At 33.9% G+C, this 14,196-nt stretch overlaps 2 protein-coding genes across 2 annotated transcripts; both read left to right on the forward strand.

The window, feature by feature from the left end:
• The first annotated feature begins 3,322 nt into the window (after positions 1-3,322).
• LOC111882299 (glutamate--glyoxylate aminotransferase 2) lies at positions 3,323-7,490 on the forward strand. The gene is made up of 14 exons (XM_023878656.3): positions 3,323-3,536; positions 4,091-4,249; positions 4,714-4,779; positions 4,854-4,971; positions 5,071-5,152; positions 5,243-5,330; positions 5,538-5,696; positions 5,781-5,954; positions 6,047-6,178; positions 6,432-6,497; positions 6,574-6,638; positions 6,738-6,829; positions 6,916-7,072; positions 7,175-7,490. The coding sequence occupies exons 2-14, from the start codon at positions 4,133-4,135 to the stop codon at positions 7,302-7,304; spliced, it is 1,446 nt and encodes a 481-aa protein (XP_023734424.1). The 5' UTR covers positions 3,323-3,536; positions 4,091-4,132; the 3' UTR covers positions 7,305-7,490.
• A 2,460-nt stretch (positions 7,491-9,950) lies between these two features.
• LOC111882283 (F-box protein At1g70590) lies at positions 9,951-12,644 on the forward strand. Its single transcript, XM_023878635.3, has 4 exons — positions 9,951-10,640; positions 11,039-11,172; positions 11,283-11,465; positions 12,288-12,644. Exons 1-4 carry the CDS (start codon positions 10,106-10,108, stop codon positions 12,453-12,455), a joined length of 1,020 nt encoding a protein of 339 aa, XP_023734403.1. The 5' UTR covers positions 9,951-10,105; the 3' UTR covers positions 12,456-12,644.
• Positions 12,645-14,196: the final 1,552 nt, after the last annotated feature.

Genomic DNA, 14,196 nt, shown 5'->3' on the forward strand with positions numbered 1-14,196 from the left:
TGATTGGTCATAACTTCTTCGTTATAACTCAGATTTTAGGGTTCTTTATATTTCTGAAAACCTTGACACGATAACTATCATTCTAGGCAACCCAATAGAGACTTTTGAACATTTTATTTTTGACGCTAATTTCATTATATCAAAAGATATTACAATTCTTGACTTTTTAGGTCATTACATTGATTCGAAATATCGGGTTGTCACACAATAGGGCTAGACCTAACCTTCTGAAATTATTTAGTCCTTACAATATGTAACTTAACGTATTCGTTTACAAGTTAGTTAAAGATAACTATAACTCCTAAAAGCATAAAGCAAGTAACATTCGAGCATTGAGTAACCATACCAAGCATATCCTATTCGAGCCATCATATTACTGACTAATCAGTTCTATCATGTAACTCAATAAGCACATATAGTAGGCACATAAGGCATCTTCCTAGATCATTAGCCCTAATCTAACATGCAGTTCTCATATAATAGGCATATAAGACATCCATCCTAGATCCTCAACCCTATTCTAGCATGCAATTCTCATAATCATATCATATCATAACATAACATGTATGGGTATCTTGTGGAAAACTTACTTGAGCTCGGCCGATTGCATACATCACACACCTTATTCTTTCTCAAAACTCTTTATTTTAAATTTTAGAAAAACTATTTTCTCGTAAAAATCTTTCAAACCCTCTATTTGAGTCCGAACACCCCTGAAGGTGTGTCCGAATCCCTCAAACCAAGGCTCCGATACCAACTTGCAACATCCCAAAATTCAAGACCAAAAATTTCATTTTTGATATAACGATTCATAAAACAATTTATAAGAAAACATCATCAAGTTAATTCATTTCATTAAAACCAAAGATTACATGTCTCAAAACCCATATCATAAAATAGTAAAAATGTCGGAGTACAATCACAAGAATCTCATGTGCGGAAAATCATGTGTGTGATGCGCTGCAACCGTGCCGGCTCCTTTCCCTTCGACGAAGAAGGACCTGAAACAAAAACTGAAAACCGTAAGCACAAAGCTTAGTGAGTTCCCTCATCATACCACATACCATATAATCACATAATGCCTAACATATGTGGGTGTTGGCCTGTCCTTCAGTCTATTTCAACCGGTAACTGCCTAGCATATCTGGGTGTTGGCCTCCCCTTCGGTCCCTTTCAACGGGTAACTGCCTAGCATATCTGGGTGCTGGCCTCCCCTTCAGTCTCTTTCAACCGGTAACCGGGGACTATTTCACCCCTACCACTACCACATAATAACATAACATACTAGCACATAAATCATATCATATAGTGGCATACCAAACAATTATCACAAAGACAATCATCTCATCTATAATCACCTACTAATGGGCCGACATTGGTGCCTTAGATCATACTCCTACTGGAAGGTAACTCACCTCAATATCGTGAAGTAGCTGAACTGTCCTCGGTGTTGGGATCAACTCCTTTCAAACTCCATCACATAACAATCTCCTTTAATTACCCTCCCATACCCATAAACCCTATTAGGGTCATCTCTGGTCAAAGTCAAAATCAAGTCAACACCCCTGGTCAAAGTCAAAGTCAACCTCTGGTTGACTCAACTCGCTGATTTGGTCCATTAACTCGTCGAGTTCCTTGATTCATAGAATCTCGAACTCACGATCTAACTCGGCGAGTTACCCTCTAACTCGCCGAGTTCTTCCTTATGACAGTATCAAGACTTTTCGTTTGAACTCGTCGAGTCCTTCCTTGGACTCGTCAAGTTCTAGAACAAATAGTTAAATAAAAGAATTTATGACATGCACATTTACGATCCCAGACCGGTCTTGGATCGGTCTCGAAACGGCCTGGTCTTCCGGTCTTTTTTCAGACGGTCTTGTTCGGTCTTTTTTCAATCCGGTCTTTTTTGGACCGGTCTTTTTTCTGGATCGGTCTTTTTCGGTCCCGTCTCTCGGTCTTTCTGTACGCCTTTTTCGGTTCGATTTACGTGTTTTTTTGTTCGATTTCTGTATTTTTCGATTCCTTTGTTTTGGTTTCGAGGTTTTCCCATTACTGAATATGAGATTATCACAAAAATAATAAATTAAGATTTATTAAAAATGATAGTTTAAATTTAATAAAAGAAAAATGAAATAAATTAGATAGTTTGTGATTAAAAATTGTATGATTAATACATAAATTATATATTTATAAAGTTTGGTTACAAGTCTATTTTTCCAGACCGGTCTCAAACCGGTCTGGTCTTTTTTAGGATCAGTCTCTGAACGGTCTCGTCGTTTTCGGACCGATCCGGGACGGTCTCAAGCTGGTCTTTTTTCGATCCGATCTCGCTTTTTGGGTCCGGTCTGAGACCGGTCTTTTTGTGCAGATTATTTTATGTAGTAATTAATAAAATATGCTTTAGTTCCATTTTAGCCTTGGGCTTGTATTAATTGTTGGGCCAATAAAAAGCTTGCGAATGTCTTGTCCAAAGAAGTGTTAAGGAAAGAATTAACCAACCAAGAATTCAATGAATAGTTTTCAAACAATAATCTTTTCCACCTGAGACCAAAACCAGCCCCCTTTCTTTATGTGAATTTTATATGACCAAGGCAAAAGAAAAAAAAAAAAGAATGAGTCTTTGATCAAAATGAGATCTTAACAATCACTCGAATTGGTTTGTGTGGATACATTATAGATATAATCTGCATAAATTATGATCTCATACGCATCAAATGTATATGCTTTTGCACTCTATATGGTTGTTTTTGTTGGTAAAATCTTCTCTAATTGGATCCATGGTTTGGGGTTGATAATAATTTTTGATTAAGCCCCAATACTTAGACTCTAATTTCATAATATTATTACTTCCAATTAGTTGCATTAAGCCCAAATACTTAGACCCTATTTCCTCCTTTGATAATCATATATCAATGATGACCCATAGACATCTATTGTATTCTAAAAAAGTTTCATAATATTTTTCATTTAATATTAAAAGTTAAAATATTTACTTTGACTAGTTTAAAACAAAGTTATATGTAAGCTTATTTCGTAACTGTTTTTTAGACCCAATTTACAATTCAAACCGGTTATAAGAAGCCATAGTTTTAGGTTTAATTGGTTATCAACTTATCATAAATGGTTATCACATGTTTTGGCAATATCTACCATTATTGGATTGGGATGATTTTTTCCTCTAGAAGAAGAGGTGAGGTTACGACAATGGAGATGGTCAATCAATATGAACCAGAAATTCGAAGTTTCAACTACCACCACACTAGTACCACTCAACTTTATCCCAAAACAAACCCTGATAATTTCCACAAAATCTACCCGGTTTCAGTGGCTCTCAATGTTCCCTTTACTATATTTTGTCACATCCTCACACTTGCCACCTCCACCCCCTCTCACCCTTTTTCTACACTACAAGCGGTGACTCACACACTTCTCCCCATTGTTCCAATTTCTCTGCTTGCTCTCTCAAAAGGGTTCAAGCAGATAGTCCGTTACAACCCTAGTTCATCACGTATACCAGCTCCACTGCACCAACGAAGGTACCATTTGCTTCTAATTGATGATCTGTTTGAAATCAGAAGGGGTGAACTATTTTGTCTTGTAGTATGCTACTTTTCGATTTTGTTTGGTTAATGGTTTTGGGGTTTGTCGATTTAGGAATTCATGTTGTATTTGCCGTTGAATGTGTTCATCTTCATTTCGTCATTCTTCTTTATTTATTTATTTTTTGATGCATGAATCTTGTCTTCTTCTGCTACGACTTTGATACATTAACTTCATGTTTCCGATCGATTAAGAGAATCCTTTGTTTTGTTGTTTGGGACTTGAATTCGACCATAATCATATTTCAAATTGAGCTAAATGAATTCTGATCATCCTCTTGATTCGCATACCCAATACACTTCGTATATGAAGTCAAACATATTAGTTTTCAAATACAAAGATTGATATAGATTTTTTTGCAAGCATGCCAGTTTCTACTTGTAGTTCTCGTTCTACACTATACTATGTTCTAGTTATCTTTTTTCTTTTCATCTTTGTTCCGACTTCTGAATTGCTGATTGTATTCATGTGATTATGTTAACAATTTCAGGCTACTACTGATTTATAATCACTGGTGATTGAAGCACTAACCATGTCAAAAAAATCGTTGGACTATGACCAAATTAATGAGAATGTCAAGAAGGCCCAGTATGCTGTGAGGGGTGAGCTGTATCTTCGTGCTTCAGAGCTTCAAAAAGAGGGCAAGAAGGTAATTCTTGAGTGAATGGTATTCATTTGGAATTAATAACATGTAAATTCCACATGGTAACTTATAATCTTACTATATCTTCAGTTCTAGGTTCTATTTGAGAAAAAACAGAACATAGTTTTTTTACAAATAATAAAAATTTCAATAGTATATCTGAATCTTTCTTACATCACATGTGGGACTTAATCAAAATAAACAATAGGATGTTATAGAGAAGGACAAACTAACATGACTATTACATGTATGCATTGTGGTAAATGATGTGGAAAGAAAATATAAACCATTAAATCAATTAAGATTTAAAACCATTAAGAAGCTTTATGCTTTATGTGAAGTGTGTGTTATTGTTTAATGTGTGATAAAGACAAAGAGTTGAATTGGGACCCATACCTAAACAAGATTGACATAAATACCCTTTATCTAACATCTGTCATGGCTGAAAACTTTTAACTTTTCCCTTACAGATAATCTTCACAAATGTGGGGAATCCTCATGCTTTGGGACAGAAGCCTCTAACATTCCCTCGCCAGGTTTGTACTAATTAAACATAAATTGACATAAATACCCTTTATCTAACCAACCAAACATATACATTTTGTTCCAGGTGGTTGCCCTTTGCCAGGCTCCATTTCTTCTTGATGATCCAAATGTAGGACTTCTGTTCCCAGCTGATGCAATTGCAAAAGCTAAACTGTATCTTTCTTATACTTCAGGGGGTCTAGGTATTTTTTTTTCCAAATATACCCTTTTAATTTAAGTCAAAGTCTTTACTATTTTTCATTCTTTTTCTTTGGAGTAACATTGTGTTATTGATTCTTTAGGTGCTTATAGTGATTCCCGTGGTCTTCCTGGAATAAGGAAAGAAGTTGCTGAATTCATTGAGAGACGTGATGGGTATCCAAGGTCATAATCGTAAATTTTACCCTGATGTTTTTGTCTTTTTCACATATTTAATCCCTGAAGTAACATTTTATTTTTTTTAATTGATGACAGTGATCCAGAACTCATATATCTCACTGATGGTGCCAGTAAAGGAGTAATGCAGATTTTGCAAACAGTTATTCGTGGTCCAGGTGATGGGGTATGTTGTCTTTTTACCTTCACTATACTTTCATTGTCTCAATATTTTTTTTTTCAAAACTTAAAAAAAAAAAAAGAAACTCTTTTGTTTTTCTTTCACAATAATCGCCACAAGTTTGTGTTCAAGAATCACAAGTTACATTGATTAAACATCATTCTTGCATAATTAGATTATTCATTTTATAATTTTATAATTTTTTTATTATAGATTTTGGTTCCAGTCCCTCAGTATCCACTGTACTCAGCTGCCATATCTCTGTATGGTGGATCTCTTGTTCCATATTTTCTTGAAGAGACTGCTAATTGGGGTCTTGATATCCACAACCTTCGCCAATCAGTTGCAGAAGCCCGTTTCAAAGGAATAACTGTATGCATGCATGTTTTTTAGGTTTTTAATTTTTATTTTTATTTAAAAAAATAAATAAATAATTATGATTATGAATATGGATAGGTAAGGGCAATGGTGATTATAAACCCTGGAAACCCAACTGGACAATGTCTTAGTGTGGACAACCTGCAACAAATACTCAGATTTTGTCACCAAGAAAGCTTGGTTTTGCTTGGAGATGAAGTTTATCAGCAGAATGTTTATCAAGATGCACGTCCATTTATAAGCTCTAGAAAGGTATATTCATTTATCAGGAGAGGGCATTTTCGTCTATCTACAAGATTTTAGTCATGTTATTTTTTTTTTTTTTTGTGTGATTTGAATTGAAGGTATTGTTTGACATGGGTGGAGCAATTAGCAAGGAGCTAGAGCTTATTTCTTTCCACACTGTGTCCAAAGGTTTCTTAGGTGAATGTGGACAACGTGGTGGATACTTTGAGATGACAAACATCCCTCCCCAGGTTTATATTTTTTTAATTATTTCAAGGGACATAAATGTAATTTTCATCACTCAACTTTCCAATGTGTTTGATCCGTATGAGTTTGTATTCAAATGTACCATTCTACCCTTACCAACAATTACAAAACTCCCAATCCCGAACCCTCATTTTGAAATTTAAAAAACAAATTCAATTTACGTTATTAGCCCTTAAATTTCTTAGTTTTTTCCATTAATACCCCTGATAAAGTGTTGCATATAATATGATGTTGCAGACAGTTGATGAAATATACAAGGTTGCATCGATTTCACTCAGTCCCAATGTTCCTGGGCAGATATTTGTAAGTTGAATCATTTTTATTTATTTTTGATTATTTTTTAATTCCCAGAATTTAATTATATTTGATTTTGTAATAGATGGGGACAATGGTGAGCCCCCCAAAGCCTGGTGATATCTCGTATGAGCAGTTTCTTAGAGAGAGGTAAAATTACCTAATTGTCCATTTTCAAATTTTCATCATTCACAAACTGTTGTTGTTGTGGAGGGGTATTTTAGACATTCTGTTGGTAAATAAATGCAGCAAGGGTATCCTTGAATCTCTAAGGAAGAGAGCACACATGATGACGGATGGATTCAACAGTTGCAAAAATGTTGTTTGTAATTTCACAGAAGGTTAGCCATTTTCCGATATTGCTTAATATTTCTTGATATTTATTTATTTATTTATTTATAGAAATATAAAATTTGAAATGAATTAGGCGCCATGTATTCGTTCCCACAAATAAAGTTGCCCCCAAAAGCAATTGAAGCTGCAAAAAGCGCTGGAAAAGTTCCTGATGTTTTCTATTGCCTCAAGCTCTTGGAAGCCACTGGCATTTCTACTGTCCCTGGTTCAGGCTTTGGCCAAAAAGAAGGGTACCTTACTTTATTTTAATATTAAGTCGTTAGCTTGGATTTTACAAAATAGCCCTTTTATTTTACTTGGTTGTAAATTTGGAGTATATTGATTTGGATTAGGGTTTTCCATCTGAGGACAACTATCTTGCCTGCGGAGGAGGACATGCCTGCAATCATGGAAAGTTTCAAGAAGTTCAATGATGGTTTCATGGAGCAATACGAAGACCAAAGAGGCTACTCAAGGATGTAAGTAAGGTATCCATATATATACATATAATATACTCATATGGTATTATATGTGCGTGTGTATAGTGGGTGGCTATTTGGTGTTTGTTATTATTTCACTTCTGTATCTATTATACTCTATTGATGTGGTGTACTCTCTACTACTCCCTTCATTCACATCATTAATTAACCATGTTTCCTTATGTTCCAATTCTGCTGTGTATGTTATTCACAATCACAAGTATGTGCAAATTATTATTAATCATGTGTTTTATGAAAATATAACAATCTATTTTATTATGGTTTTTAAATACATCTTTTCACTATATATATATCATATCGTCGCCTTTCCAAAATCGGAATTTGTGACTCTAGTGCTCACTAACTGGTCATTTTTGTCTTCATTAAAAAAAAACGATTGATGGGTAACCATTTTTTAATGTAATTCTTCTTTTTTATTATTAGTAATATAGGGTTTTGTTAAATTTAAAACTATTAGTTAAAGTATTCTTTTATTTTCCAAAGTTGGTAGCAACTATATTATTATGATTATTATTATATTGAAGTTTGTACTATGTTGACTTTTTTTTGTTAATTAAAGAATCTAATAATCATTATATATATAAAACATAATATTATTTCTATTTCCGCCAAATATGATATGAACATATAATAATTTGTTTATTTTATTGGGCTTAGTACATTAAATTGTATATTCTACCTTTTATCATTATATCTTATGCAACCAAACATACCAAGTTACGAGTCTCTTTCAGCACACCTGCTTTCTATTTTAAATCTAAATGTTTGTTTTATAACAATTAAATATTAATATGGATTTTTAATATTAGGCAAACATCAAGAACGGATGAAAAGGATATTACTACCAACAATTATTGATTATTATTAATTATATTAAAAGACTATATTTCATACTTCGTCCTTGGAGTATTTCTTGATCTAAAAGCCTAGTCCAAAAGTTGCAATTGCTACATTTAAAGTCAAATAATTATTGACAAATCTTAATAAATCATCCATTTGGTTTTTCACAATATCTAGTTTCTTACTTTTTTCGGCCTCATGGAAGGTCTCCATGGTTTTAATTTATATATTGATTGGCGGTTACCGTCCACCATCATCTCTCCCGGTTACCTTTCACCACCACCATCCACCAACACTACAGTCCACCATCACAACTACTAATCACAAAAAAATCTTGTAAACAGCTTTGAAATTCTGTTTTTGATGGTTTTAAATTCAGGTTAATGACACAAACAAACACGAATAAAATACAATCACATATATGAGCACAAATCCGTGTAACACATCAACACAAACACAAATTAAGAACTAAATTTGATATTTTGAAAAAGCATAGAGACCATTTATGTGGATTTGTCATAATTATTCTATGACTATTTCATCCATAATTTAAATATCATTAATTTTTATATTAAATCTAATTATGTTCATAAGATATGCTAGAAACAACATATATGTATTTCTCTTCAACCCAACCATACACAGTTATCTAACACCAAATGAAAGAAAACAACCACTACACATGTAAAATATAAACACATGTAGAACATAAACATAAGATGAGAACCTTTAAATAATAGACAAGGGTATGATACTTGTATACTCAATACTCTTAATATTCAAAAGTGTTTAAAAGAGAAAAAACTTCACCTTTCTGAATTCCAAATCAAACTTAGTTGACATAACATGCCATTTTGGAGGTTTTTTTTTTAGATTGAGGTAAGGATGAAAATATATTGGTAATTTTGAGACCAATGTTGATAATGCAGCAAGCAAAAGTTAAATAAAACCTCTTTAAAACATATGGGGTCATGGAATGTAGGGAAATGAATACAAATGCTACCATGAGCTTACCCACCATTTGTGCACAATGTCTTTAGATAAGGAATAAGAAATGAAACTTGACATGATATCTATATTAGGATTCTTTTTTACCACTAAGTTGCAATGAATTCAAAATAAGGAATATGATATCAATTTGACATGATATTTACTTTATAGATTGCTTTTGTTTACACCCTCCTTACACCAATTAATGAAGGTATTGATGTCGATATATGTCTCTGTTTATCTCATTTGAATGAGATTCTAAGGACCACTATTGATTCTTTTCTGTTGAGATAAACATGGAAGACATAATAAATACATAAAGGCTAAGAGGTGTACCTTTTTACCACCTCTTATTTTTCCCTTGTTACTCATCGCCATGTCATTTTACACTCACCCTCTCATTCTCTCTCATTGATAGAAAATGATCACCTCTCATTGTCCTCAACATATACAACAATGTATATTGCACTGTACAATAATATGAATCGTGAAAAAAAAAAAGACACAATGTATTAGTTTTGTGCGAGAGTCCTAACCACACCACCACAGTGACATCTCACCTTACCGTATGTGCGGTGCTGGCGCACCCTCTCGCCTAATATTTATTAGTTTGGTTGACATAATTTCGTTAATTTTGACAGTTTAGGGACCAACTGATTAACCTAGTTGGCTTTTTAAGACTTTGATTACAATAGTTGAAATGTTTGGACTGAACTTAACTAGCATAGAATTCTATTGGGTTTGTAATTTACTTATTGATTAAAATAATGAAATGAACAAAACACCGATATTCTATACAATGATACCTTCGGACCACCGTATGTGGCGGCATTCAGCCATTAGTCCACTCACGAACTAATTGCGCGTCGGCTCCGTGGCCGCATAATCACCCTCTAAGCACCGCGTCCGCCACCATAAATGAAGGTTATAGACGCATAGAAGCTGTCATCAATTATGAACGAACGGACTTGGCCTCACCGATCAGAAACCTCTCATTTCTCAACCCTACAATTCCCTATCAAAAATTCGGCTCGAAAACATGAAAATTCTACTTCAAAATCAATTCGTGTCCGGCAGTTCCGACCATCATCATCGTCGCGGCGTTCTGATCAATTCCGTGACTTCGCAGCGCTACCTAACGACGTGTTAACTAAAATTGCGGCGAATTTTAGCCTCCCGAATTTACAGGCAGCATCGTTGGTTTGCAAATCATGGAGAGACGGACTCCGACCGTTGCGGGAGGCGATGCTGTTTCTCCGTTGGGGGAAACGATTCAAGCATGGCCGTGGCGGTGTGCAGCCGAACATCGAGAAAGCGTTGGATTCGTTTCTGAAAGGGGCGGCGCGTGGATCTACTCTCGCTATGGTGGATGCAGGATTGGTTTTATGGGAGATGGGGAAGAAAGAAGAAGGTGTGGCGTTGTACAGGAAAGCAGCCGAGCTTGGTGACGCTGCTGGGCAGTGCAATTTGGGGATTTCTTATCTTCAAGGTAACATCATACTCCTTTACTTTTAGTTTTGCTTCATCTTCAATTATCTCTGTTGTTATAGTTACCTACAGATTCATGCTTAAGATGTTTACTTCATGGTTTGATTGCTGCATACTTGACTATTACAGTATAAGATTTTAACAAAATTTTGAGAAATAAGGGGCTTGAATTGATTCTCTTGCAATTAGGGTTTATTGTTGACATTCAGTTCTTGCGATTTCATCACTATAAGGCTTAATAATTCATTCAATACGGACATTTTCTTCCCATCAACTTTCCAAAGAAGTTTCAGTGTTTATGTTTTGGTATTCACAATTACTTCACTTGTTTTTGTTTTGATTGAAGGTTATTTTACACAAACAAAAAAATCTCAAAACATTTTCCTTCAACAAATGCAGCTGAACCACCTAACATGAAGGAGGCTGTGAAATGGCTATACCAAGCTTCTCTTGCTGGCTATGTTCGAGGTCAATACCAACTTGCCCTTTGTTTGCATCGGGGTAGTGGAATGACTCAGAATCTTCCAGAAGCGGTATTTTTACACATTTTTATTAAAAAATTCATCATACAATGTAAAAGTTGTTCTTATCTTTTATAGGTTGAGGTGGAATTTAAATGGTTTTATAATTTTTTGTTGAACAGGCGAAGTGGTATTTAAGAGCTGCAGAGGGTGGATATGTGAGGGCAATGTATAATGTATCATTGTGTTACTCATTGGGCACAGGGTTCTCACAAAACCATAGACATTCTAGAAAATGGATGAAACGTGCTGCTGATCATGGACATAGGAAAGCTCAGTTTGAACATGGACTCTCTCTATTTTCGGTAATTAATTCAAATAATAATTCACCATTTATAAAACCATTTTCCTGGTTATCCAGTTTTGTAAAGGTTCAAATACACGAATTTTCACCATTTTATTTTTTATGATTGTTATGATCATATTTCAGTGACTCATTTTATATAAAATAATTGTGTGATGCTGAAAATACATTGTGTTTTTTCCGTTATATCAAAATCAGGTATAACTTTTAAAATCGGGTTTTTAAAGAGAAAATTACAAATATAACCAAAATTGTTAATTACTTTGTAAAAATAACCAAAAAAAATCCAAATTACAAAAAATAGCCATCAAAATCGCAGATGGATTAAGCCCATCTGTGATTTCACCAAACCATCTGCGAATCCGTGCTTTAGCGACTTCTACGTTCGCAGATGATTTTTTTTATTTTTTTATGGTATAAATAGGGGGTGGGGTACAAACAAAAAAATTTACGTTTTTATACTTGCGAAAAAGGTGAAATCGCAGATGGAATGTGAAATAGCAGATGGACTAGTCCATCTGCGAACATACAAGTCGCTAATGGATGTGCTTTAGCGACTTGTACGTTCGCAGATGGCTTTGTCAAATTGCAGATGGACTTAGTCTGCGATTTTGCAGGCTATTTTTGTAATTGTTTTTTTTTTTTTACTATTTTCTACAAAGTAATTATCGGTTTTGGTTATATTTGTAATTTTCTCTTTTTTAAATGGTCAAAAAGTTATTATGGTTTAATGAGTATATAAGGTAGTTAAGTGGCATTTATAATGATACAAGCAAGTGATATTCAGAGGCTAATCATGTACGTGTTGTTTTTTGGTTGATAGGAAGGGCAGATGATGAAGGCGGTGGTGTACTTGGAACTGGCAGCACGTGGTGGTGAGACGGCGGCAGCTCATGTGAAGAATGTGATACTTCAACAGCTTCCACCACCTTCTCAAGAGCGTGCACTCAGTCTTGCTGACAATTGGCGGCCTCTTCCATCGTCCCGATAACCACCACCACTACCTTCGTCTGTTCCTTGTATGTGTGCTTGGGGACCTCCTTTGTTGTGGAAAAAAAAATCAAAATCCATACGTTTTCTCTTGAAATACATCTTTTGTGTTCTTGAACTAAATAAAAATGTAAGTTTCTAGGGATAACCTAAATGATGTTTGATATAACATTGTAGATGTTTGAAACCATTCGATTTTTTTTTTCTAAATGCATCTAGTCGTAGGGTTTACAAAAAGCCAAAAAGATTCTACAATATTAATTTATTTGTTTATTGCTTAGGCGGAGGGTGGAGTTACATTCCACCTTTCATGTTTTATAGGTCTGACAATCGTGTTCGGGTTGGCGTGTTGCGGGTTGGCAGGTTGGCGGGTCAAAATATGTCAATCCAAACACGACCCATTTAAATATACAAGTCACGGGTTGGCGGGTTCGTGGGTTAGATTTCATAAATAAAATTAACAATTAAACATGAATAAATTCTTGATAGTTGATGCAAACATATCTGAATTTTAGACACTTAACTACTTAAGTCTTAAAGTCTTAAACATCAAAATGAAAATTAAAAACATTCATAAAAATATGTTCAAACTAAACATTAATACAAATATAGAAAATTCAAGTGCTAAAGTAATAGCCAGAATTTCCATTTTTTCTCCCAAAAAACAACAAAGTTAATTCTACAACATCATTTTCTTCTTTATGATAAACTTCAACCTTCAAATAGAAACAATAGCCAAAGTTAAATACATACAAGTAAAATTATAAAAATGTATAGTTGTCATACATTCATTGGGCTATGGCCGATATGTGATTTGAGTTAGGGCAAAAATCGAGAAAAAATATTTTTTAATTAAAAAATAAACGGGTTTATAAAATAATATATTTTTTAATTAAAAAATAAACGGGTTGACGGTTAGGGCAAAAATTGGGAAAATCAAATGGTTACAGAATACAGACTTACAATACAGACTTACGGGTTAGTGAGTTAAGACCTTAGGAGTCACATTTAAAAAAAAAAATATTTTTTAATTAAAAATATAAATGGGTGGACGGGTCAACTCGTTTATTTTTTGAGAAACCCATATATGACCCGTTTAATAAACGTGTTGGCGGGTTGAAAAACTCAACCCAAACCCGTTTATTTCGTGTCGTGTCGCGGGTCGTGTCGAGAATTGTCAGCCCTAATGTTTTATGTGTCACTCGGTATTCAAAATCGAGAAAATGATTATATTTCATTTCACATTGTTTTTTTTTTTTAGTTTTTTTTAAATAAAATTACTATAATTTAATAAATAAATATAATTAATTCAAATAGTGGTTAATAAACACAAAATTTATAAAAATAAAAATATTTCATTAGTTAAAAACAAAAATTTACATAATAAAAATAAGAAAACATAATTAAAAATAACAATAATTAAAATACTACATTTCGAATCGTCTTCCAAATCCTCGATAAATTTGAATTGAAACCTAAAGGCCAAATTGTTTAATAAATTATCGTGCCAATCCTCGACCACAAGCTGTATATTAGCTTTATGAATATGTTTCACCTAATCAACACGAAATGATGATAGATGTCACTATATATATTTCATTTTTGTTTGCTCGATAAACAAATTTGAATTGTCACCTAAAGGCCAAATCATTAAACAAATTATCGTGCTCATCCCCGACCACAAGCTGTAGATTAACTTTATGAATATGTTTGACCTAATCAACACGAAGGGATGATGGATG

This window comes from Lactuca sativa, chromosome 8 (genome assembly GCF_002870075.4).
Source record: "Lactuca sativa cultivar Salinas chromosome 8, Lsat_Salinas_v11, whole genome shotgun sequence".
NCBI lineage: Eukaryota > Viridiplantae > Streptophyta > Magnoliopsida > Asterales > Asteraceae > Lactuca > Lactuca sativa.

Excerpts from the sequence above, each read along its gene's own strand:
- LOC111882299 (XM_023878656.3), top strand. The coding sequence starts at position 4,133 with ATGTCAAAAAAATCGTTGGACTATGACCAAATTAATGAGAATGTCAAG. Across the intron at positions 4,250-4,713 it reads TTCAAAAAGAGGGCAAGAAG|ATAATCTTCACAAATGTGGG; the intron begins GTAATTCTTGAG and ends TTTCCCTTACAG. Across the intron at positions 4,972-5,070 it reads TTATACTTCAGGGGGTCTAG|GTGCTTATAGTGATTCCCGT; the intron begins GTATTTTTTTTT and ends TTGATTCTTTAG.
- LOC111882283 (XM_023878635.3), top strand. The coding sequence starts at position 10,106 with ATGAACGAACGGACTTGGCCTCACCGATCAGAAACCTCTCATTTCTCA. Across the intron at positions 10,641-11,038 it reads GGGGATTTCTTATCTTCAAG|CTGAACCACCTAACATGAAG; the intron begins GTAACATCATAC and ends CAACAAATGCAG. Across the intron at positions 11,173-11,282 it reads CTCAGAATCTTCCAGAAGCG|GCGAAGTGGTATTTAAGAGC; the intron begins GTATTTTTACAC and ends TTTGTTGAACAG.